Source organism: Suncus etruscus, chromosome 4 (assembly GCF_024139225.1).
Source record: "Suncus etruscus isolate mSunEtr1 chromosome 4, mSunEtr1.pri.cur, whole genome shotgun sequence".
In the NCBI taxonomy this organism is placed as follows: Eukaryota; Metazoa; Chordata; class Mammalia; order Eulipotyphla; family Soricidae; genus Suncus; species Suncus etruscus.
The window spans coordinates 38,660,416-38,687,225 of NC_064851.1; the positions used below are offsets into that span (position 1 = coordinate 38,660,416).

The 26,810-nt window shown below is 34.2% G+C and overlaps 1 protein-coding gene across 1 annotated transcript in view; it reads right to left on the reverse strand.

The window, feature by feature from the left end:
• The window catches only part of COL24A1 (collagen type XXIV alpha 1 chain), a 319,520-nt gene that overhangs the window by 103,924 nt on the left and 188,786 nt on the right, over positions 1-26,810 (reverse strand). Inside the window, exons 26-35 of the mRNA XM_049772551.1 lie at positions 22,658-22,711; positions 19,935-19,993; positions 19,343-19,400; positions 14,584-14,637; positions 14,102-14,146; positions 13,929-13,973; positions 9,810-9,863; positions 3,422-3,475; positions 3,006-3,059; positions 1,277-1,330 (exon numbers count right to left, since the gene is read on the reverse strand). Of these exons, the coding sequence (XP_049628508.1) occupies positions 1,277-1,330; positions 3,006-3,059; positions 3,422-3,475; positions 9,810-9,863; positions 13,929-13,973; positions 14,102-14,146; positions 14,584-14,637; positions 19,343-19,400; positions 19,935-19,993; positions 22,658-22,711 (531 nt within the window). The remainder of the gene's footprint in view (positions 1-1,276; positions 1,331-3,005; positions 3,060-3,421; positions 3,476-9,809; positions 9,864-13,928; positions 13,974-14,101; positions 14,147-14,583; positions 14,638-19,342; positions 19,401-19,934; positions 19,994-22,657; positions 22,712-26,810) is intronic.

A 26,810-nucleotide genomic window follows, 5' to 3' on the forward strand; every position in this document is an offset into this window, starting at 1 on the left:
TCATTATTAGGATAATTCAAAATGTAGTTATTTCTCTAACTAAACTCATCCCTGTTTGTGGTGAGCTTCATGAGGTGAGCTGTAACTTCCAGCCCTTCTCTCTTTTGTGTCTGAAAATTATTATTGAAAGAATGTCTTTCATTTTTCTTAAACCCATAGATGAGTGAGACCATTCTGCGTTTTTTTTTTCTCTCTCTCTGACTTATTTCACTCAGCATAATAGATTCCATGTACAACCATGTATAGGAAAATTTCATGGCTTTATCTCTCCTGACAGCTGCATAATATTCCATTGTGTATATGTACCACAGTTTCTTTAGCCATTCGTCTGTTGAAAGGCATCTTGCTTGTTTCCAGAGTCTTGCTATGGTAAATAGTGCTGCAATGAATATAGGTGTAAGGAAGGGATTTTTGTATTGTATTTTTGTGTTCCTAGGGTATATTCCCAGGAGTGGTATAGCTGGGTCGTATGGGAGCTCGATTTCCAGTCTTTGGAGGAATCTCCATATCACTTTCCATAAAGGTTGAACTAGATGGCATTCCCACCAGCAGTGGATAAGAGTTCCTTTCTCTCCACATCCCCGCCAACACTGCTTGTTCTCATTCTTTGTGATGCGTGCCAATCTCTGTGGTGTGAGGTGGTACCTCATAGTTGTTTTGATTTGCATGTCCCTTAATCAGAGTTTCTTTCAGTTACTTCAACAAATACACCACAGATATATCTAATACTTCAGTAGCACTGTCTACTTTCATCCATCATGTGGAGGGAACTAGGAAAAAATTTTTCCATTTTAAGATAATTTCTGTAAGCTATTTAACTAAAACAATGTACAGTAACCTCTTTGAATTTTGCTGATTTTACAGGACTAATATTCTTTTAAATTGAATTTTACTTTTTAGTGCAAACCAGATTTCAACTTTTGTCTTATTAGGTCAAGAGAAAAATACCCTGTGCATTTCTAATAGTTGTAATTTTCTTTCCAAGGCTAATATCAGGAGCAATCATAGTCATTTCACATATTTGGCAAAGGTTCTTCAAAGGATATCAGATTTGAAAGAAGGATATATGAGGTCTCAATGTGAACAGGGCTTCACATTGAATATCTAGCTTCATATTGAATATATATAGTGCATATAGCTGTTAGAATCATGAAATGTCAAGCATTTTCTCTATAATGTGCCAGGAAAGTATACCAGTTTTAAAAATCTCTAGAATTGTGCTGAGTCTGAAACAGGATGAGTCAATGCACTAAAATAGTTCCCAGTTGGCACTTACCCGTAATCCTGGTTCCCCAGAAACCCCAACACTGCCTGTTGGTCCAATATCGCCCTGAAGAAATAATGGAAAATTAGTCTTCTTTTAGGAAAATATGAGGGTTGAGTGATAGTTCAGTGGTACAGTGCTTACCTTGCATGTGCCCAAGCTAGCTTCAAACCCTGGATATCCCTGAACCCCACTAGGAATGATCCCTGAACTCAGTCAAGAGTATCAAGAGTAAGCTCAGATACCACTGGGTATGACCCAAACAACTGAAAATATTTGTTTGTTTGATAAATACATAAAATGCTAGTTACTTTTTATTTTATTTTCTTTACTTTTCTTTTCTATAAATATCTTTAGCACCATGATTACAAACATGTTTGTAATTGGGTTTTAATAATAAAAAAAAACACTTTGCTTTGTTTTTGTTTTGGGGCCATACCTGTGGCGTTCAAGGGTTATTCCTGGCTCTGCTCTCAGAAATTGCTCCTGGCAAGCACAGAGGAACTGAACCCAGGTCCATCCCTTGTTGGCCTCGTGCAAGGCAAACGCTCTACAACTGTGCTATCTCTCTGGCCTCAAGAAAACGTTCTTGTTTTGTTTTTGTTTGGGGGGACACAATGCAGCAGAATTCAGGGACTACTCTTGGCACTGTGCTCAGGGGTTCATTTAGCAGACTATGAAGTACCAGAGAATGAAGTTGGGTCTCTCACAAGTAAAACATCTACTTAGACTGTTAAACTATATTTCTGGCTCTAAACTATTTTCCTCTAAAAGTATGTGACTAAAAAAATCATCAAAGATTTAAAATAAAGACAGGGAATCCAAAATACTTTCTGTCCTTATCTGCAGTCCTTGTTCTGCACTTAAATAATGGAGGTTTGTTAAAGACTTCTGAGCATAGCCCGGAGTAACCCTTGAGCGTTACTGGGTGTGGCCCAAAATCCAAAACAAAACAACAACAACAACAAAAAAACATGGGGGTTTCCTCTTACATGACTGAAACCCAACCATAATCATGTTTGTAATCAAGGTGTTTAAATAAAATAATATTTAAAAAAAAGAAAGGGGAAATACTTATTTTCCCCTTTCTTTTAACATAAATCAGAGCCAAAAAGTAATATAGTGGATAAAATGCTTGCTTTGCTTTGAACTTATCCCCATTTACATTGGCTTTGATTCCCAGAACCCTATATGGTCCCCATAAGCCTACCATAATGATACCTGATTCAAGAAGTAAGCCTTGAGCATTGCTAGGTGTGGCTCCCCAAAAATAAAATAAAAAAGATACACTCATACATATAGACATAAGCATTCCACATAGTTAAGCAGATGCAGTTAATTATTATATTCAATTATGTGTACATTCATACTTGAATTTAGTAATATTTTAAACCAAGTTTTGGTATTTAGAATGATAGAACACTTAATATGTTAAATAAAATTCATGAAAAACTTTACCAAGGGGCCAAGAGATAGTAGTGCAGGTAACTGGTCTTGCATGCAGCTAAACCAAGTTTAATCCCTGATACCATAGATCATTTCCTAAACACTGAACTGAATGGGACTAAACCTTGAGCACAGCTGGTCTAAACAAATGAACAAAATTTACCAAAGTCAAAGTATTATATGAATTAAATTTACCTACATTGTTTTTTAATAAAAATGAAAACTGCTTATCAATAAAAAATGTGACAAAAATAGGAAACTCAATAGTGAATGGTTTTCTACTTAGGAATATTACCTTAGCACCTGGTTCTCCTTGCACTCCAGATTCACCCTCAATTCCTGAAGGTCCCTAGAAGAAAATTATTAGATACATGATTTGTATGTATTCTTTCAACTCTAACAAAGGGGTCTTCTCACTATATCCTTAATAAAAAGTGAACGTTATCAAGTGAACTCAAAATGAATGAAAAAAAGTTTTAATCATATTTTGTTTGTCATTTAAGTGAGCTGTCAAAAGGAAACATTGTAAGTATAAAAATCAAGCTTATGCTATAGTCATCTCCATTTCTAAAGGAATTTTAGGCATTATTGTTAGGCTGAAGAAATGTGAAAAAATATCTTTATTATGTGGAGCTAGTGCATCAATTTTGAGTTTCTAGGAGACTTAGAAAAGAAATGAACACTGATGAATTAAGAATCATAACATATTACCTCAGCACCCATTTCTCCAGGAGGCCCAACATCACCTTGAGATCCTCGTGACCCCTATATTAAAATAAAAGTAGGAATTTGAATTAAACTTTATAAAGTTTATTCTACAGAGTTTATATTTTTGGGGCCAGAGCAATAGTACAGTGGGTAGGGCACTTGCCTTACATGCAGTTGACCTGGGTTAAATCCCCGAGCACAACTAGGAGTGATCCCTGAATAAATAGCAGGGAATAAACCCTGAACACAGCTGATGTGGCCCACTCCCAGCCAAAAGAACCCCAGTTTACAATTATGAAACTTGTAGCCTTACATGTAAACAATGTGAAAATTAATGAGACTTTATCATGCTCTGTTAAAAGAATTCTGTTATTCATTTTTATTTCTTAGGTAAATTGAAGTGACTGCTGCTTTTACTAATGAAAATAATTTAGAAATAATATTTTAAAATTCTTGGGTAGATTTTGTATTTTGTGGAGAATTAACTTTTGAAATTATAAGATTTTATTTATCTTTTTAAAAAAATTTCTTTGAGGCCAGAGAAATAACACAGCGGTGGGGCGTTTGCTTTGCATGTGGCCGACCTTGGAGGAACCCGGTTTGATTCCCAGTATCCCATATGGTCCCCCAGCCTGCCAGGGGCGATTTCTGAGTGCAGAGCCAGGAGTTGCCCGAGTGCCTCTGGGTGTGGCCCAAAAAACGAATCAATCAATCAATCAATCAATCAAATTTTATAAAAAATTTTCCTTGATGATTAGAAATGCCAACATTTTTGGAGGTCAGGAGTTATATTTTTGCTCGTTTTCTGTATAACCATAAAAAAACAAATAAAAGAAGAAATAGAACAGATAGCACCTCACTACACTCTTCTTACCGAAGGCCACTACATGTAATTTCCTATTAAACAAATTTAGGAGAGTAATACATGCAATATTTTTGCATTGACTTAACTTTATATTAAACAAACTAAATCTAGATTGGGAACAACAAACTTCTTCCTAAAGAATCTAAAGAATTAGATAAGTATTTTAGTTTGTTGGTCATTTAGTTTGTTTGGTGCTACACCCCACTCTGGAGAGGCACACACGAAAGTGTAGTGCTCTCCTCAAATAAGAAATTATCTGCCAAAAAGGCCCGCTTAGAGTAGTCAAAATCACTTGACCCTTTGCGTGGATTATTTGGACATAATTTCATAAGGGCTGTAACTATTTCTCTCTTTATTTTAAACCTTTATTAGAAATCAGGCCTTAGTAAATTCTTTCTAACTAGAACAGCAATCAAACAGCCAAAAGTCTCCCATTTAATAGCTCCCTGTAATTTTTGCTACCTTGGCGCCTAAATTCAGGCCTTTCCATAAACTTAGCTCATAATAAAGTAATTTTCATTTTTTCCCCAAAACTCTGAAACATTCCTCACATTCCTACTCCCCTGTAATTACGTTTTTCTTCTGTTTTACCCAAAGCAAAGGGAACCCAAAACTAGCTGCTTTTTTCACCTTCAGTTTCAACTCTTTTATATGCTAATTTAAGCTAGAGTCCTTCATTCTTTTCCCAGCCTCTTTGATGTCTAGAATCTGCATCTGCCTTCCCAGTCTCTAACCTTTAAAAGCTGCCAGCTCAAAAAATAAATTTGTCTCCGTTTCTGTAAACGAGAGTCCCCATGCAATCTGCGTGGTTTTATTCATTTCTACAATATATTTTCCGTCGTTCGCCGTCCGTGTACCCACTCTCTCCCCGCGGATTTTTCCCGAAACTCCACGAAGGATCTGTTTGCAGGCTATGGCGTTTTGCGAACAGGTTTGGCCCGCAACAGTTTGGTCATTGCCATGTATGGAAACTTTGCTGTTGAAATTCTAAACCAGTAACACAAACCTAAGTGAATGGTGGTGGTTGTGCTTAAATACAACTGTATTTACTAAAGTAGGTGCATCATTCGATTCCAATACATAGTTATGCTCCATATTTCTAAAGAAATCTAATTCTTTTCTGAAGATCTTAAGATTGGGGACTGAAGTGATAGTACAGCAAATAAAGCACTTGCATTGCGTGCAGCAGACTTGGGTTCAATTCCCAGTCCTAAATTGCTCCTCATGCCCACCCAGGAGTAAGTTCTTAGTGCAGAGCCAGGAGTAACCCCTGAGCACCACTGGGTGTGGCCTAAGCCTAATTCTACAAACAAAACAAAATAAAAAATATTAATATTGGCTATGGTAAGAGTTTAATTAAATTTGATATCTGATTTTATGTATTTTCAATTTCATCCATTTCTAGAAACATTTATTTATTTATTTTGTCTGTTTGTTTGTTTTTGGTTTTTGGGTCACACTCGGCCATGCTCAGGGTTTACTCCTGGCTCCACGCTCAGAAATCACTCCTGGCAGGCTCAGGGGACCATATGGGATGCCGAGATTCAAACCACCATCCTTCTGCATGCAAGGCAAATGCCTTACCTCCATGCTATCTCTCCGGCCCCTCTAGAAACATTTATTAAACATTGCAATGTTTTATTTTGTTTGTTTGTGTTTTTTTATTTTTTTTTTATTTTGGGGTCACACCCGACAGCACTCAGGGGTTACTCCTGGCTCTACGCTCAGATATCGCTCCTGGCAGGCTCAGAGGACCATATGGGATGCCAGGATTCAAACCACCAACCTTCTGCATGCCAGGCAAATGCCCTACACCATGCTATTTCTCCGGTGCCTAAATATTGAATATGTTTTAAACCTCAGTCTTATATTTGTTCTTTTTCACCTCTAAGTTTATCTTGCAGGTATTTCTCTCCCCTGCTGTCCATCTTTATCCACATACCCCCACATGTGTGTGTGTGTGTGTGTGTGTGTGTGTGAGAGAGAGAGAGAGTGTGTGTGAGAGAGAGACAAAAAGAGAGAGAGAGTGTGTGTGTAAGTGGTCCTAGGGATTGAATTTAGAGCCTCAGATTTGTAAGACACTACATTTCTGGTCATAATTTTTCAAATTTTTTGATCTGTATGTTCTCAGTGGTAAGACAATATATATATACCCACATTTATAATCTACTAATCTTAAGGGGTTTGCTAAACCTTTATATGTATTCTTATTGTTTGATTTTGGTCCCTAGTATGTGATTTGATAATTAATATGTCATTGTAATGATATTCATTAAATAATAATATGATTAGAATACTAGCTCTATTTCTTTAAGGATATTACATTTTCATTTTAGACTGGGGATTTGTGCTATACCTGACTGTGCTTAGGGCTTACTCTTACTCTTGAATCTATGGTCAGGGATCACTCATGGAAGGCTTGAAGAAGAATGTGGTATCAGAGATTAAACCTGTTTGGATGCATCCAAGGCACGCATCCTGCCTGCTCTATGATAGTTCTGGGGGGCAAGAAAATTAGTACAAATGGTAGGGTGTTTGTCTTGCAGCAGCTGACCCTGGTTCACTTGTCAGCTTTTCATATGGTCTGTTGGGTACCATGAACAGTAATTCCTAAGTGCAGAACCAGGAGTATCCCCTGAACTTTGCTGGGTGTGGCCTATAGAACAAACAAACAAAATCCTTCTATTCTTAAGGAAAAAGTAAAATTTCTTGAGAGTAGTAAATTCTTAAAATTACAAGTGTTTTGTGATTCCCTTTTTAATAATAATTTTTCATTAAGTTACTACCTGGTGTCTGTGTCATAGTCATGTTTGCCTTTTTTTTTCAGATTTTCAAATAAATATGTAGAGCTATCCTCAACTCATTATATATTTTTCAGATTTTCAAATAAATATGTAGAGCTATCCTCAACTCATTATATTAAAATACAATGAGGAATGACTTTCCTCATTTTTTTTGTTTGTTTTTGTTTTTTGGGCCACACCCGGCGGTGCTTAGGGGTTACTCCTGGCTGGCTGCTCAGAAATAGCTCCTGGCAGGCACGGAGGACCATATGGGACACCGGGATTCGAACCAAACCACCTTTGGTCCTGGATCGGCTGCTTGCAAGGCAAACGCTGCTGTGCTATCTCTCCAGGCCCGACTTTCCTCAATTTTAACATAAATGATTATTATCCATCAGTGCACAGTCAAATAATGTTCTGTCAGTTTAGGATGGTGTCTTTGTTATATGTAACCTTAGAGTTAGATTCCTATACTTAAGAGCACGTAACTCAGTTATTAGTTATCTAAATTTTTGTGATTATTTGATCAACATACACTTCTATGACTGAACCTGAAACTCCATGCTTCCCACCATATTACAAGTTCTTAATTATATTAGTTATTAAATGAGTTGTTAACTATCCAATACCAATAGTTGTACTACAAATAGAAAACCAGATTTGAATCTTAACTAGTTTGAAAAGACAACAGGAGACGGAAGAAAAAAATCCATAGTAACTCTTTTATTATTACCAAAATATAATTCTTTCAACATCTCCTTTGTGTCCTTTATTTACCAATTAATGTCCATGATTTTCTTTCCTTTGATATATATACTTATGACTATACTTCATATATTGTCACATAAACTCTGTGACTTGAATCTCAGTTTTTAGGAGCTGATTAGTCATTTATTCATTACAGATACAGTCACAAATAATTTTTGTAGAAAACCTAAGATATTTCAAATATTGCTTCTTAGACCTGCTGACATATTACCTTTGCCTAAATATGTTCTTTATTAAGAAAAAAATCACTTTGCCTTTCATTTTACTTGTCTAATATTATTACCTAAAGGATTAAAATTTGGGTATGTGACTTTCTATCAATTCAACACACATAAATTAAGTGGGTATAATATGCCAGATATTATACTAGGAAAGATTATGAAGCAAAAAGTCTTGTTTTTCAAAATTATTATCTTTATTTAAACACCTTGTTTATAAATATGATTGTAGTTGTGTTTCAGTCATGTAAAGAACACCCCCCTTCACTAGGGCAACATTCCCATCACCAATGTCCCAAATCTCCCTCCTCCCCACCACCCCATCCCACCTGTACTCTAGACAGGCTTTCTACTTCCCTCATTCATTCACTTTGTTATGATAGTTCGCAAAATGTCTCTTTAAGAAATTTCAGACTGGGGATGGAAAGATAGCACAGAGGTTTGCCTTGCAAGCAAATGATCCAGGACAGACTGTGGATCAAATCCCAGCATCTCATATAGTCTCCAGAGTCTGCCAGAAGCGATTTCTGAGCACAGAGCTAGGAGTAACTGCCGGGTGTGACCCACCCCCCCAAAAAATTTCAGACTGTTAAAACAAAGTGATAGGTAAGCAAACAATACGAATGTGAGTTGAATTAATTTTGATCAATTGATATATATATTAGAATTTGTATGATTAGTCAAGAAAAAATGATCAGAAAAAAATAATGATGCACTTTAACAAAATCAATTCACTTATTTGGAGGATATTCTATAGAGAAACATGTGCATACATATTCATATATATGTAAATCAAAATTTTACTTATTTTTGGAAAGTGCTCACAAATGATTAAATATGCAAAGAAATGAACATATTTGGCAATAACAGTACAGTGGCTAAACTGGGTTCTATCCCTGGCATCCTATATGCCAGGAGTAATTTTTGATTGTAATGAGAGAAGTAACCCCTGAGAAACACTGAGTGTGGCCCCTCAAAAAGAAACAAAAGTGAAAAGGAATATTTCTATCTTTTAAATAGAATGTTGAAATTTTCCACTTTCTACTAGTTAAATGAATTATGCAAAGACCACCTGTAAACCTTGTGTCAATGGCTGATAAGATCAGCCCAGTAGCTTGAAAGACTATATTATACTATTAATTTTGGAACAGGTAATAGCATATTACATCTGATACAATTAACCAGAAAAATGACTTCATAGACAATAAAGAATAATTTTGAGAAAGAATGTGTAACAAGTTCTTTCCTTCCCACAATCCATTTTCCATGGAAATTCTCTAACTGAATCATATTTATGAAATTGTGATGCAAGTGTTTCGATTCTTGATACAGTAATATTTTGTCATGCTTGTACATTTTGGCCCATCAGATATAGAATTTGGTTTTTCTAAAATTTTAGCCTTTTATTATAGAACTGGTCATTACTATAATTGTGTACGTAGTAGTCTAATTATTATACAAATAGCAATTCATTAAGAAAGAAAAGTTTGGAGTCAATAATAAAAGGTTATCATTGATGAAGATATAAATACATGAAGTTTTGATAGTTCTAAAATACAAAAGCAAATTTGACTATATAAAATCTAGAAGACACTAAAGACGATCTTCACAGCAAAATATTTATGCTATCTAATGCTACATTTCAATAAATGCTGCTGTTTAAAATATATCAGCCACATCACAGCAGGGAAATAATAGCAGAAATGTATGTGGCCTTTCTGAGAAAAATCGGAACAGAAATATAGAGAAAAACTTACTGGTTCCCCTGCAAGTCCTCTGTCTCCAGTACTCCCAGGAATTCCTTGTAATCCCTATATAAACAAAAAGCAAAACTTAAAGAAACAGTGACAAATAAAATATTTTACTCAACTTTCCTTCTCAATTTTCTACCTCTATTGTCTATTTTGTTTATATTTATGTATTAAAATATAAACAATGTAAAATATATCATATCAATTAATTTCAATTATTTTCTAGAACTAAAGGTATATTTTCATTGCTGTGTTACCATTACCTTATCTATCTTCAGAACTACATATTGATTAATAATTTTCAATCTGTTTCCCTGACAACCATCATTCTATTTTCTGCCTCTATGTATTTGATTATATTAGGTAACACATAGAAAAGTTATAATATACTATTTTTGCATGTCCTATTCATTTCATATTGCATGTTTTTAAGCTTCATTCCCATTATAATATGAGTCATTACATGATTTTTTAATCATGAATGTATAACATTTTGAATAACATTCCACACTATTTAACTAAACCATATTTTGGTTATTTACTAATTTGTCAAGTTTTCTCCTGTGCTTTTGGTATTTATTATTTTGTAAAAATTCTACTCCAGTCTTTCTATTTATTTTTCATCAGCATTTTTGTTCCTGAGTTACAGAAGTCTTTTATATCAATCCTGTTCTTTATATCTACTATAATTAATCTTTCTATATGGGTAAAATAATCTTCAATAATCTTTTAAAGTTTGGACTTTTAAACACTTTTTTTTTTTTGGTTTTTGGGCCACACCCAGCATTTTTCAGGGGTTACTCCTGGCTGTCTGCTCAGAAATAGCTCCTGGCAGGCACAGGGGACCATATGGGACACCGGGATTCAAACCAACCACCTTTGGTCCTGGATCAGCTGCTTGCAAGGCAAACGCCGCTGTGCTATCTCTCCGGGCCCTTTTAAACACTTTTAATGTAAATATAAGGTCTCTGCTTTCCCACTGAGTTTTTGTGATGTGCAAAATCTAGTATGGCATAAAAGTCTCAGACACGTTGTGACCAGAAAACAATTGGGCCTTTTCATCTTTTTTAATTTACCTTCATTTTAACATCATGCATTTATAATGTCATAAAATAATTGAGTATATATATGGTATATATTATACATTTACATTTTAAATCAGGTATGCCATATCTAATTTGTTAGCTTTTCAATCTCTTATTCAATTCATTACTAAATGTATTATTCTGTGCCTAATACCAATGATTACTCATGATATTTAAAATACTTCCATTATCTTTTTGCAATTTTCCTTTCTACATTATTGACCTTATGAAGGTTGGAAATAATAATGTGGAATACAAGAGTCATTTTATTTAAAAAGTGAAAGTTAAGAAAACTATGTTAAATTAAATATTTCAAGCATACTTAGCAACAAACTTATGCATCAATTGAAACAAAAAAATAAACACTTCAGAACTTTAAATAATGTCTGCTCAATTTTCTTTCCAAAGTGTCTCTGCACACATCAAGCTTAAAAGATACTTGCAATCTTGTTAATAGTGTTTAAATGCTGTTTGGCAAAACTATGAAACTATCTAAATGGAGCCTATTTACTGTTATTGGAGATAAGCAATAAAATACAAGCTGGTACAAATAAAATTTTAAGGTTTTTCATATATAGTATATATAGCAGAATTCTTTGCTTCATGACTTCATTTCATCAATTATGAAAATATTTAGCATGAGGATAATGATTATTGTGGCCACTATTTGTTGAGAGACTAGTCAAGCACATAATGAACTGAAATTGTTATATCTAAGAAAAATAACTTTTTATTTTTATTTATAGAGGTTACAAAGTGAAGTAGTTATAAATTGGTAGAACCAGTATTTTATCATCAATATATCCAACTCCTTTATCATATTATACTACTTTCTGATGATTGAATTGAGGACTCAAGTAATCCTTTATTCAAAAACATGTGTTCGATATTCTCACAGACAATAAGCAAAGGAACATTTTTGTTTGTTTGTTTGTTTGTTTTTTTGGTCACACCCGGCAGCGCTCAGGGTTTACTCCTGGCTCTAGGCTCAGAAATCACTCCTGACAGGCTTAGGGGACTATATGGGATGCCGGGATTCAAACCACTGTCCTTCTGCATGCAAGGCAAACAAACACCTTACCTATGCTATCTCTCCGCTCCCACAAAGGAACATATTTTTAGACCTATCCTTTCCCTGTGAAGTTATAAAAATTATGAACATTTTGCTTCATTATCTAAGAATGGGAAACAATACTGTGAACTTTTATGTTATAGGATTATGAAATAATTTTCTCATATATTCTGAGTTACTACAGAAGTATTATGAGTTCCTACCTCCAATCTTAGCCAAGCTCTATTAAATCCATCTATATAGTAGAGAATAAAAATACATTTTGAGGAAAGAGGAATTGCTTCCAAGAAATTCTTAGAGGTTTCAGGCCTGTTTGGGTCACCTGGAAATTTTGGCCAACCTGCTCTGGCTGCTCAGTGCTGCAGTGCTGCTTGGACTCTGAAATTTTGGGGACCATCAGGGGTCTTCAAGATCTCATTGGTGATTTTCTGGGGGCCATGTACTGTTGGGAATTGAATAGAGTGGTTTCTTGGCCTCAAAATACTTTTAGAAATATGAAGGCATTGAAGAAAGATATAAAAAATAGGGGAAAACTAGGAGTGAAGGGTCTTCACTTGTAAGAAGAGAATAATGCTAGCTAAGTTTCTAAATTTTATGGTTTTCAGGAAGAAGGAAAACTATGTTTAAATAGGAATAGAAATATGGAGTCTGAGTGTAAAGGAGAAAATAGAGCAAAATTTGCAGAGATTGTAATTAGTAGGAGAGTTAGAGGAGAATTCTGAAATCTGAGTATAAACACTATTTAATTGTCTAAGACAATATGAGAAAATTTACCCTTTATCTTATTTTCTGCTCACACCCAGAGGAGCTCAGAGATCACTTCTGGCAGGACTCATATGTTGTGTCAGGGATTGATACGTCCTAGAAACTTCTTCTGATTTATCTATACTAAGAATGTACTTGATAAACTCTAAAATTACCCACTATTTCTAATATATTAGCTTTGTATACATCACAGCAAAGTAGAAAGAATCCAAAATAAACAGCATCTATATAAATAAAATACAAATAAACATGACTAATATCAATATTGATGACTGTTACTTGGGAATGACCAATAATGCAATGCCACAAACAAGTTCTCTCCCTGGATAGGCATTTTTTCCTTTCTGGTCTCTGAAGCTTTAGGCTTGACCACTGTCAAACATAATGCTATTATGGGAAGCAACAAGCAGGGGGCAGCAAATTTCAAAAAGGAAAAGGTAAAAGCAACAATTTTAGTGATGTCTAAGACAGCAGCTGTTAGTACTTTTCCTGTCCTTTTCATCCATTTAAATTATTATTAATTAAAAACTTTAAATTACACATATGTATATAACAAATAAAATGTTATTATTAAAATTATGGTTACAAATGAAAACAATTAGAATATCCATATACTTAAGTGATGTTCAAAATGATGTATATTGTATATATGCATATATATATTTACTTAGATACATTTAACACAAAAGTAACTGCCTCCCAAGGGAAAAATGACATATTTCTAAAAAAGTTTTGACAGTAGGAAAGCATCTAGCATTTTAAAATATTAAAAAATATTTAGCAAAGAAATCTATTGGAAAAAAATGATGACACATGTAACTTTACACTCCAAGGATCTATTAAAAACTTCAAGTGAAGTTAAAGTGAAATTAGGCAAGAATATTTAAGGGATTTTTTGTTTGTTAGTTTTATATATAATGATAATTATGTCACTATATATGATATTTTATTGTGAAATAAATTTTATAAAAATATTAATTTATAGTATCTGGAGTGAAGTAAAAGTAATAGCTACCTCTTGATAGAAAGGTAAAATTAAGCCAAGAATTAATAAACAATTTGACCCAGTAAAACACTAACCTAGTAATTGAAGGAGAAAAATCATTTGAATTTTTAGTCTAACATAATGAATACTATGTTGATTGTGCCAGAAATTAAAGTAGTTAAAAAATAGTTTATTGTTTAATCATTTAAATTACTTACTGGTTTCCCCTGAGCACCTCTTTCTCCAGGATTCCCAGTCTTACCCTATATAAGAAATAAAAAAATTCAGATTAAGTAGCTTCCTCTCCAAATATTAATCATATCACAAAACAAACAAAATCGAGGACAATTCTTAAATCTTTATCTTTAATGTGATCTGTTATTTTACTTACAATGAGACCATGAGGCCCTTTTTTTCCTTGATCACCTTGTTCACCCTAACAAATATCAATAACAGAGGAGTTAGAAAGTATATAAATTATGTACTTATATATGCTAGTATATACAAAACCCCATTCAGTTATAATTAATACCTACAATGATTTCCCTCACATTTATAGTAAAAGTTTTATAAAATGTTATATACTTTAAACCAAGAAAAATTAGAACCACATTTTTGAAAGGAAATACACTTTGTTTTTTTTTTTTAAGGGGGGGCACACTTGGCTATACTAAGGGCTTACTCCTGGTAGGAATTGGGAGACTATATGTGTTTTTTTTTAATATTTGCAAGACAAGCACACTACCTACTATACTTTCTCTCTGGCTCTGGAAATACATTTTAGTTTTTTTTTTAAATAAGTAAGGCATATGGGGGTCAATATAACTGCAAATTTAATTCAACTGTAAATAAAATGAGAAAATATGTGATTACCTTGACACCTTGTATACCTTGTTCCCCTAAAAGACCATCTTGTCCTCTTGGTCCCTGGAGATAAAAAAAAAAATTAACCTGTTGTTGATTTGAAATGTTTTTATTTTGTTTAAGCTCTTATTTTTTATTTTTAAAATAAATATCTTTATTTAAATAAAGAAATAAATATTTTATTTAAGAACCATAATTACAAAAATATTTGCAATTGCATTTCAGTTATAAAAAAAAAAAACCCCACTTCACCACTATGCTCTTCTTGAGCTGACAAACTTCATCTGCTTGCTTCTAGGTCATGGCCACAAAGAAGAATAAACTGCGTATATAATGAACCTATTTTTCATAGATGATTCAAGCCATTTGTTGAAAGAGTCTTCTTTACTAAAAATGGCATTTCAGGGGTTGAGAACATATTTCAAAAGGTTAAAGCACTGGCTTTGCATGTGTATATCCCCAATTGATCCTCCAGTATACCCTGAGGTGATCCTCTTACACTTATGACCTACAGTAAAATTTGTGTAGCCAGGCATGATCCTGGAGCACTACTGGGTATAGTAATACCAGGAATAGCCTGAGACACCTCAATACTATTAATAGTTTAGTAGGCCTATTTTCCCCCAAAATAAAGTGCATATTTATTGATTTAATCTGTTTTTGGAAGATTAAAAAAGTCCTCCTTAAATTAGTTTAATTCTACAAACATTATCTGAATACTATTATTATATTATAATATATTATATATTATATATAATTATATAAAGTGATAAGAAAGCTTCCTTATGAAAGTTATATAAGATAAAGTAATACACGTAAATGGTTACAATTAGGATAGGCTAAATGGAGGAAGAACAATTTCACAGGTCTTGGAAGGGGAATAAAACTATGACATTTGGAGCAATGCTTTCATAGATAAACACTAAACATAAGGAACTCTAGTAAAAGGATAGTGTAAGAGAAAGATAAAGATACACCCCCGCAAACCCCAGCAACCAAAATACCACCAGTTCCTTTTGCAACTGGTAACTGGAATGCCTGGGGGTGGTGGTGAGAGCTAGCTGACAGGCCCCCTGAACTAAACCCTACAGCAGGAATATAGGACCACCATGCCAGGCCTTCACATCAGGGCTGAGCAGCTGGGTCCCGGGTTAGGGGGGTTGTGGGGGAGAGGAACACGTGGCTCCTCCCACCCGGTATAAACCAGGCTGTGCAGGTGATCTCTCTGGCAGACCCTAGCAACCAGAATACCACCGTTCCTTTTGCAACTGGTAAAAGTGGAATGAAAAGCAGTTATAGGCTGGGGCTTAAGCTTAGAGATAGAACATGTACCTTACATATGTGTACGGGTTCAATCCTTAGTATCTGAAATGCTATTTAAAGAAAAGAAAAAAATCAAGCAAGAAGTTTGTTTCTCTAGAGTGAGACTGTTAATTATATATAGTATTGCTCAGTATTTCTAGATGTTTAACAGTTGTGGAAAAATTGAAAGTTAAAAGATGAACTGGAGCATATATTTAGAAAGAACAATGAACCACTGAAGATTTCCATCTAGTGATATCTCAGCACAACATGATAATTTGAAGGACCACACCCCCAAACCTCTCTTGTACTCTATGTGGAGCCATGTCTTAGTTTAACAACACCCACCGACAATAATTATTACTATGACTTTCTGTTTAGCTTACCTTTGCCAGTGATCAGGAGATCATGGAACCCTAAGAATAGGATCTAGAGCTCTTATCGCAAATCTTGTGCTCCGCTCTTTGAGACATGTCCTTGACCCTTATTTTTATCTGATTAAAAATCTGCTAACCATAGAGTCTAGACGCAGGGGTCTCAAACTCAATTTACCTGGGGGCCGGAGGAGGCAAAGTCGGGGTGATCCTTGAGTGTAAAGTCAGTAGTAAGCCTTGAACATTGGGGTGTGTGACCCAAACAACTAAAGCAAAGCAAAACAAAAAAGATTCCTCTAGGGCAGGACCACAAAATGTTGTACGGAGGGCCGCAAACGGCCCGCGGGCCGCGAGTTTGAGACCCTTGGTAGAGAGATAATCCATTGGGTAGGTAGGATGCTTGCCTTACATGCAGTTCAACTGGATTTGATCCCAAGCTTCCCATCTGGTCCCAGAAGAAACACCAGGAGTGATTTCTGAATGCTGAGCCAGAAATAACACCTGAGTATTGCCGGGCGTGGATCCCCCCCAAAAAAAAACAACAAAAAATCTGCTAACTATAATAGAACTTCTTCCTGGGAAGTCTTAGGGGAATCACATCAACTGATCCTCCTGGGATTGGAGGGGATACTCATACTCCATGAAGATTTATAGTGTCTTAAACATACTAAAATAAATGTCATAAAACCAGCCCTATCATTTTCATTCGGCTTGCACTGAATGTACTTTATGATCTTGTTCCAAATCACTTTTCTGCCTTGTACTTCAATAAGACATAAAGTTAAATTTATTAATAAATGAATTCATAAACATGAAAAAAGACAACAGATAGTCAAGTGAGAGGGGTAGCTAAAAGATCATAGGATACCTAGGTGGAAACTTATTTTAAATAGTAAATTCCTCAATTGACATGTAGGTAGACTTTAAAGGAGATGAAACTAGCTTATGCAAATATTTGGGGGAAGACCATTCTGACAGAACATGAATATGAGTCATGACAAGTCAGGCCATGGCAAATGCTATGGTCCTCAGGCAGAGGTTTGATTAGAATGTTAAATTTTTTGGAAAGAGAGAGCAATGATTAAAGCATGATTCTACATCAATTGCTCAAAACCTTGCTTAAATATTTATCTTATTCTTCTTTCAGTAGCCTGAAGAGAGTACTTTTTCCTCTGGCACTTTTTTAGCCTATTTTCCTTTATCCTCCCTGTAGCAAAACACTTAATTTTTTTTTTTTTGGTGGTAATTACAGAAAGTAGCAGAGAGTATGAAAAAGAATGAATGTTCAATATTCTAAAATAACCAAAACAAGAAGTAAGGTCTAGATTAAAATCTACCACTGGTAATTAAGCACCCAACCTTCTTGGGAATCATATTTTTTTACATATTTCTTTGGTAGAATAGTAATAATATTCAAAGTAAACCAAATTACAAATGTATATCCATTTGAGGTAGAAACAGTGAGAAAGATTTTATGAAGTTGGTATTTCCATGGCAGTGCTACATAGCAACTATTCAGTCTGAGTTTAAATGGTAGTAGATCTTCAGTAGGCAAAACAGGGAAAGATCGGAGGTGAATAAGATGGTGGGGACATCACACTTGAAAGGTGGTAGGGGGAAGCAGACATGCCTGTGGAGGGTGAGGTGATAAAATTAGTTACAAATTAAAACCTACCATTAACAGTTTTTTAAACCACGAATCCTAAACTAATTTTTTTTTTTTTTTGGTTTTTGGGTCACACCTGGCAGCGCTCAGGGGTTATGCCTGGCTCTACGCTCAGAAATTGCCCTCAGCAGGCTCGGGGGACCATATGGGATGCCAGGATTCGAACCACCATCCTTCTGCATGCATGGTAGATGCTTTACCTCCATGCTATCTCTCCGGCCCACTAAAATTAAAAAAATAAAAATAAAAACTTTCCAAATACATAACTCCAAATTTGGAATTAAAAAATATTTTTGACCCAAAGATGACAAAGTTTCAGCTTTTGGATATTATCAGCTTAATATATAGGCAGAAAAGACTACATCAAGCACGGGGGGGGGGGAGAACATCTCATAATTAATTACCAATTTCTGTTGGCAAATAAATCACCTCCTTGACAAATAAATCTTATAAACTTATAACTGAACAAGTCCAATGAACCTTCCTTTACATAGCTAAAATTACTTCTCACCTGCCCCCACCTCCCCTTCTCTCTCACTCCCAGACCCACTTAATTTTTTTTCTCCATACAGCTTTATGATGAAGAATTTCTCTCATTTCATAAGATTAAGAAACAGAAGATTTCAAGTGAATTTCCTGGTTCATGTGAAATGTAAATGTCCTAGAACTTTGACTAATGTCTTAAATTTGTGTTTAAATAAAATAGGTTTTTAATATTTTTTCAAGTGCTGAAAAGAAATAAAGGTTAATACCCTTAGCAAATAAATTTAGGCTATGATATAAAGCCGGACATTTAGAAAGGTTTAGAAAACCAAATACTTTTAAGTGTTGTTTAGTAATATAATAGGAAGAAACTCCCTCAAAAATTAATAAATATGTATGGCAACAATAGAAACTCATTTAATAATATACAGCATTAAAATAATTTTACTTATAATCTCATTTTCTATGGTGTTGTTGCAACCACCAAAATTTATAATATACCTGACAAGATGATAGACAGAGGTAAGCGAGGGGGGGGGGTGAGAGATGAACAGAGGTGAGATTTGACATTGGTGGTCGAGATGGTTATTGAAATTGGTATTGAAATATATTATGCCTAAAATTCGACTTTGACTAAACTTTGTAAACCACAGTTTCTTTAGTCTAAAAATATTTAAAAATATAAATAAAATACTATTCCATTGATGTAGTATCTTTCAAAAAATACTTTTTTTTTTTTTTTCTGGTTTTCGGCCACACCTGGCAAATGCTCAGGGGTTACTCCCTGGTTATCTGCTCAGAAAATAGCTCCTGGCAGGCACAGGGGACCATATGAGATGCCAAGACTCGAAACCAACCACCTTAGGTTCTTGGGGGAGAACATGGTACTGTTTTATGAAGCCATTTTGTTTTCAGGCCAAATATACTTGATTAGGTTACTTACCTCTTCTGCCTTTAGGACCTTGACTCCCACGGTGGTCCCTCTTGCTCCCACATGACCTCTACACATGAAAAATTTTAAAAACTAAGACTACAAAAAATTCACAGGAGTCGTTATCAGAAAAATAGTTATAAAATTTTCTTAGGATATGTTGTTTTTTCCCTTTGGTGATTTTAAAGATAAGATTGATTTATCTCCTTTAAAAATATGCTTTAGGCATCAGGGATGTGGCTTATTGTGATAGAATGAATGACTCACTCTTGTGAAGTTTCTTGATTCATTCCCTAGCACTTCAAAAATATTCAGTGTATTTATAAAGTCCTAGTTTCCCTCATTTTACTTTATGACAAATTCATTTGCATTCTTCCTTTATATGTTATTAAATTTCCTCTTTTTTCTAAAACATAAACTAGATAAAAAGGAAATTCAAAAAGAGATGACATGTCGATTCTTGAACATTTTGCATTGATTGGTAGGGAACATAAACAACTTACATACGCCTACTTTGCACAGAACAAAAATTATATTGTAAACAAAGAAACATATTTAAGTTTAAACAGAAATTCTAAGCACAAATATCACATCTGTACTGTACTTACTGGTATTCCCTGTCGGACCTACTGGGTCCTGGTAGCCCAGGAGGACCTGGATAGCCTAAAAAATTTAATTAAAATAAAAAGAGATATAAAATATTAATTATATAAAATTATTTTAATTAAAGCTGAGTCATCGACACAGAAGAAACCATTCCAAAGATAGAGTAAAAATAAAACAGATTTACAATAGATGAACATATAGTTTTATTAGAAAGTCATTTTCTAGAAAAAATATTTGTTAGTGAAAATCATATCATCTACAAAGATAAGAATCATATTATCGGGGGCTGGAGAGATAGCATGGAGGTAAAGTGTTTGCCTTTCATGCAAGAGGTCATCGGTTCGAATCCCAGCGTCCCATATGGTCCCCTGTGCCTGCCAGGAGCAATTTCTGAGCAATGGAGCCAGGAGTAACCCCTGAGCACTGCCGGGTTATTGACCCAAAAACCACAAAAAAAAAAAAAAAAAAAAAAAAAAAAAAAAAAAAAAGAATCATATTATCTTTCTATAGGTTATGGTATACTATGAAAGTGTGTGTTACAAAGCTTATAAGACCAGGTCATTTTCAGAAGTTATGCAATTCTAAAATTAAACAATATGAATGAATATGAATAATATAGCTGTCAAATTCTACAATAACCATGCTTCATGGCATAAACATTGTTTTGGAGGATATTTTAGTGGTGATAATACATTTGATAAATAGTAAATATAAATAAAATGTTATTAATGAAATTGTAGATATGATCCACCAAACACATCATGAGAGCTAAGGTAATTTTATTAATAATAGTTTATTTTTATTATAACTTTGTTTAAAAACAAAACTGTGATCTAGATATGAAATTTATGAGTTATCACAATTTTTAAACAGACATTTAAATTGCTGGCTCTTTAAAGATTTTTAAATGACTAAGATGAACTCTAGATTTCTAACATTTCTACTACATAATCACAGAGCTTACAAAATGACAATTATCTGTAAACACAACAGTAGAATTCTAGAGCAGCATGCCATCCTTGGGCTTTAGTATTGAATCCTCTAGCCCAGATGACCAAGCATTAGCAGGAATGTTTTCTGGGTCCCCTAAGAACAGCTTCAGAGACTCTTTCTAAAGAGCAAACATGCAGACTTGCCTTCCTTGAACACACATCTCGCTTATTTATCTAGTTCTCTCTTTAACAGGTTTCCTTTGTTTCCTCTCACATTTTTTTATTTTTTATTTTATTTATTTATTTATTTATTTATTTATTTTTTTGGGGTCACACTCGGCAGCACTCAGGAATTACTCAGAAATCATTCCTGGCAGGCTCAGGAGACCATATGGGATGCCGGGATTTGAACCTCCATCCTTCTGCATGCAAGACAAATACCTTACCGCCATGCTATCTTTCCGGCCCCTCCTCTCACGTCTTTTAAAGCAAGTTTCTTTCAGTAAAACAAAAAACAAAAAACCTTGCCCCCCACCCCCCCCCCACACACACACAAAGGCAAAAGTAGAATCGTAATAGACTCTTTAGTATATACATTTTAGTTTATGGTGGTTTTGCTTTTAAAACTATGAACATATTTTTTAAATGATCTGATTCAGGTTTTTCTGTTTGTTTGCTTTAGTTGTTATTTTGAATCACACCTTGCAGTACTCAAGGAGTTACTTCTGGCTCTGAGCTCAAAAATTACTCCTGCTGGAGCCAGAGCTATGGCGCAGAAGTAGAGCATTGCTTTGCACGCAGCTGGCCCAGGACTGACCAGAGTTCGAGCTCCCAGTGTCCAATATGTTCTCCTAAGCTAGGAGAGATTTCTGAGCGCATAGCCAGGAGTGACCCCTGAGTATCACTGGGTGTGGCCCCAAAATCCATAAAAAATAAAAAATTACTCCTAGACAGCTCAGGGGACTATATGGGATGCCTGGTATTGAACCAGGTTGGCTGTGTACAAGACAAAAGCTCTACCCCTGTGCTATCACTCCAGTCGCATACAGAGGCTTTTTTTTTTTTTAACATTTTTTTCAGGAAAGTCAACTGTGAAAGGTGAAGTAAATCTAAAAATTTAGAAAATTTTTGATAAGAAAGTATCACTTATGTAAATTACATTCAAGGCAATTCTACTTCTGGTATACCTTAAATTTATTGTGCTCTTTGGAAAAAAATCTTTTGTTTTTTTATTTCCTTTTTGAAATCTTTTAAATTTAATTAGAGAACCATTGTATTCAAAGTTATTGGTAGTTGAATTTTAGGCATATAATATTTCAAACCAATCTCACCACCAGTATCAAAACCCATCACCTAATTATCCGATATTCCTTTAACCTCCCCCTCCCCATCCCATCTCCCACCTTGGCAGACATATTACAGAGTTTGGTGGTTGCATTTTAGAAGCAGTTCATGTTTTCAGTGTTGTTGAGCCTGTGATTTAGATGTATAGTAAAACCACTTTCCCAAATCATCAACGTAAGTAAAGCCTGAGCCCTGTTCCCCATTATTTCCTTTTTCATCATCCTGCCTTGATTTTTTTTTTCTTCTCTGTCCTCCTAGCTCTGGGATCAAGAGTAATCTAGACATCCCCTTTTACTACATTAATTTCCTCATCCAGTTATTTTATATACCACAGCATTTGTCTTTCTCGCGGTCCTGTGTCTGCCTCCTGGCTTACTTCACTCAATATAATGTCTAGTTTCAAACAGTTGCAACAAACAAATCTTTCCAATCACTGTGTTCTTACCATAACACCTTTTTCCCCTTCAGGACCTATAGGACCTGGACTTCCACGGTCTCCCTTTTAAAACAAAAGTAAAATGCAAAGTGGAGTTGTGTTATTAAAATAATACTGAAATAAACCTAGACAGAAAAAAAAATGTCAGATTATATTATATACAAACATTGAATTTCTGAATAATTTTAAATTCGTAAATTTTGCATTTTACTCTGTTTCTATACTTTTAGTTATCTTCAGTATTTTTCAAGTAATAAAATATTAATAATCTTAGTAAAATGAGGAAAACGGAATAATTAAAATATTAAAATATTTTGAGCACTAAAGCTTTATAAGTTGAATACTCACCATTTCGAGAAAGGTAGAACATGAAATTAGCAAGAAAATTAAAGCCTTTTGTTAAAATAAGTAAATCTGTATGACCATGAAGAAACTTTTATTTATATAATCTATCCACAGCAAATAAGCATCACAGAAATAATTCTGCAGGATTATTGATAATCATATATACCAGAGCAAGTCTAAGCTAGTGTTTCTCAACTGGGGTCCATATGCATATTTCAGAGGGCAACAGGTGAAGAATTGTTTAAATGAGCTATCACAATACAGGAAGCCAGCCAGTTAGGCCAGGGAAAGAACAGGAAAGAAAAATTGAGGAACACAGGTCTAAAAATAATTCAAATTAAAATGTCCATAATTGTCAAGATGTTAATGTAGAAGATGTGATCTGGCACATCTGTGTCAGAGTGAAAAAACATATTCAGAATTTTAGAAATAAATTCATAATATACATATAATATTGCATATATATGTATATATACATATACAAATACAAATAATATTCATATTATACAGTAATACAAATATATAGATAATAGCATTTTAATGTAGTATCGAAAGTCAGAAAAATTGTAAAAAAAGTTTACTGAGTCTACCTTTACATAAGTGGAGCTATAATATTAATTAGAAAGCTATTAAACTTTAAATTGTGGTGCCTGTATTCTTAGCCCAGGAAAAAAGAAATCAGGGCATATTGAAGGAATTGGGAAAGATTTGATAGAGGAAATTCAAATGTAATTAAAATTATGGTTTGGCTCTGAATAAAGAGAGGGAAAGAGCAGTATAAATGAACTTTAAGAACTGGGAGAATAAATATATAATTTATATAAGATATAATATATAAGTCATTATAATTTTGTAGTATTTTGAGAAAAAAAAGTTGAGATTCAGGACTTTGGTGATAGGAATATTGCACTGGTGAAGGGGGTGTTATTTACAAGACAGAAACCCAACTACAATCACATTTGTAATCAAGGTGTTTAAATAAAAATATTATAAAAAAGGTAATAAAATTAAACATTAAAATCAAGAAAAAAAGCTGAGGCTTTCATATAGTTAACAAAAACTAACCAACCTTTGGGTCTTTTAAAATTGGTCATTGTGTCATCCTTGACTCAGAGCTTAGGTGGGAGAAGAACAGAGAAGGAAACAAATGAAAATGGGAAGAAGATAAAGAGAGAAGTAATGGAGGAGCAGGGTTTGAGGGTTTTTGTTATGTTGGTTATGTGGGAGAGTATTATAGCTATAAATTTGCAGCAAAGACTAGACAACATTGAAAACATGAGATCTAAGCTGCAACCACCAAATATTGTACTGTGCTTGTTAAGTGACACAAATGGAATGGTGGCTGTGGTGGTGGGGATGGTGCATATGGAAGATGGGGGGGGGTTAGAGGAGGGCATGGAGTATAGGAACACTAGTGATGAGAGTTGACATTGGTGGTGGTATTGGTGTTTGCCTAAAATACATCTATTAATAATGTTAATCATGGTATTTCAAATAATTTTTTGGAGGGCACACCCATTGATGCTCAGGGGTTACTCCTGGCTATGAGCTCAGAAATAGCTCCTGGCTTGAGGGACCATATGGGACACCTGGGGATCAAACTGTGGTCCGTCCTAGGCTAGCCAGACCCTCAAATATTTTTTTTTAAAAGTGTGGAACACTGTATATCTGAAATTCAACTATGAAGGACTTTGTAGATCACAATGGTTTTAATAAAATAAAATTTAAAAACGTGTGGAACATTCTTTCAGACTTTCACTATATTAGCAAAAGAGCATATTTTTAAGAACTATTCTTTCACTGTAAATTTATAAACATGGTGTATATTCTACTTCATTATCTGAAGATAGGGTGAAAACAATATTGTGTATTTTTATATTATAAATATGATAGAATAATTTTCTCAACTATTCTGAGTTATTATAGAGAAAGCTACAAAGAACTATTATGAATTTCCATCTTCATTGTTGGCCAAATATTAACAAACTAATTTATGTATAAATAAATATAAAGTCAGAATAAAAATAAATTTTGAAGGAAGAGAAAGAACTCCCCAAAATGCTGAAATGGCTCAGAATTGGTAGGCACAACTGGAAACTTGGCCAACTGTAACTGACTTCTTAATACTAACACCTTAGGATACTTGGTCCTCCTTAAACCCTGAGGGGCTTTGGATTTTCTCTCAGTAAGAATAGTATATCTTTAATTAATTATTATTTGCGAAGCCAGGGATTCTATTTAGAACTAATGTATGCAATGCATGAGCTGTATCACTGTTCTCCATCCTTGGCCACCAGAAAGTCTGGATGGTAAATAAAAAGTTTAAAAGACAGATGAAGAGAAATTCCAAGATGGACATTATATACATAGGGGCTAAATAAATAGTTCAGTTTGAAGTAGATACATAAATTTAATTTAATTTTAGACCAAATTTAACTTTAAAATCTGGGATAAATATAACTAGAATACCTAGTTTGTTTCTAGTTTTGGCTCTATCTAATTATTCACAAAGTGTAGACTTGTATATAACAGTGCCAGACTATTCTGCTTAAAATTTATATTTAGAAAGTCAGGTTTAGTCACAGTTCCAAAAAGTTTGGTTTATTACCTACTAAAACTTTATAAAATTTCATTAAGAAAAGAAAATTAAAATTGCACTTACTAGTTTCAAGTAAAGCATTACTTTTTATTTTTATTAAAAATAACTCCTAAATTTAAAACTCAAAATGGAAAATTGCTCCTGGAGTAATGGTTTTTAGGTAATTGTTAAGCAAATTTTAGTTTCCATCATATTATCCAGGATTACTTATGAACCGCTGCATATCAGTGGACATAAAATTGTAAGAAGACTAGGATCAGGTAAAGAGGTAACTTATTCTTCACTTTCATTTGTTTTCTTTAGAAAGAAACTCACAAAGATTTAATACATTCTAGTCATAAACCTGTCCTAGATCATTAGTTTGTTTGTTTCTTCTCTCTCTTTCTCTTTCTCTCTCTCTCTTTCTCTCTCTCTCTCTTTCTTTCTTTCTTTCTTTCTTTCTTTCTTTCTTTCTTTCTTTCTTTCTTTCTTTCTTTCTTTCTTTCTTTCTTTCTTTCTTTTTTTCTTTCTTTCTTTCTTCTCTTTCTTTCTTTCTTTCTTTCTTTCTTTCTTTCTTTTCTTTCTTTTTCTTTCTTTCTTTCTTTCTTTCTTTCTTTCTTTCTTTCTTTCTTTCTTTCTTTCTTTCTTTCTTTCTTCTTTCTTTCTTTCTCTCTCTCTCTTTTCTTTCTTTCTTTCTTTCTTTCTTTCTTTCTTTCTTTCTTTCTTTCTTTCTTTCTTTCTTTCTTTCTTTCTTTTTTTCTTCCTCCCTCCCTCCCTCCCTCCCTCCCTCTTCCTTCCTTCCTTCCTTCCTTCCTTCCTTCCTTCCTTCCTTCCTTCCTTCCTTCCTTCCTTCCTTCCTTCCTTCCTTCCTTCCTTCCTTCCTTCCTTCCTTCCTTCCTTTCTTCCCTCCTTCCTTCCCTCCTTCCTTCCCTCCTTCCTTCCCTCCTTCCTCCCTCCCTCCATCCCTTCCTTCCTTTTTTTCTTGGGGCTACACTGGTGATGTTCAGAGGTTATTCCTTCCTGGCTATGTGTTCAGAAATCATTCCTGGCTTAGGGGATATATGAGATGCAGGGGATGAAGCAAGGTCTATCCTGGGTCAGGCCCATGCAAAGCAAATGCCTAACCACTGCATTATAACTCTAGCCCCTGTTTCATTTTATTCTTTATATTATATAATTACAAGTAGAAATTGAAATTATAAGCATAGATACTATTATTTCAATATATTAAGATATTCC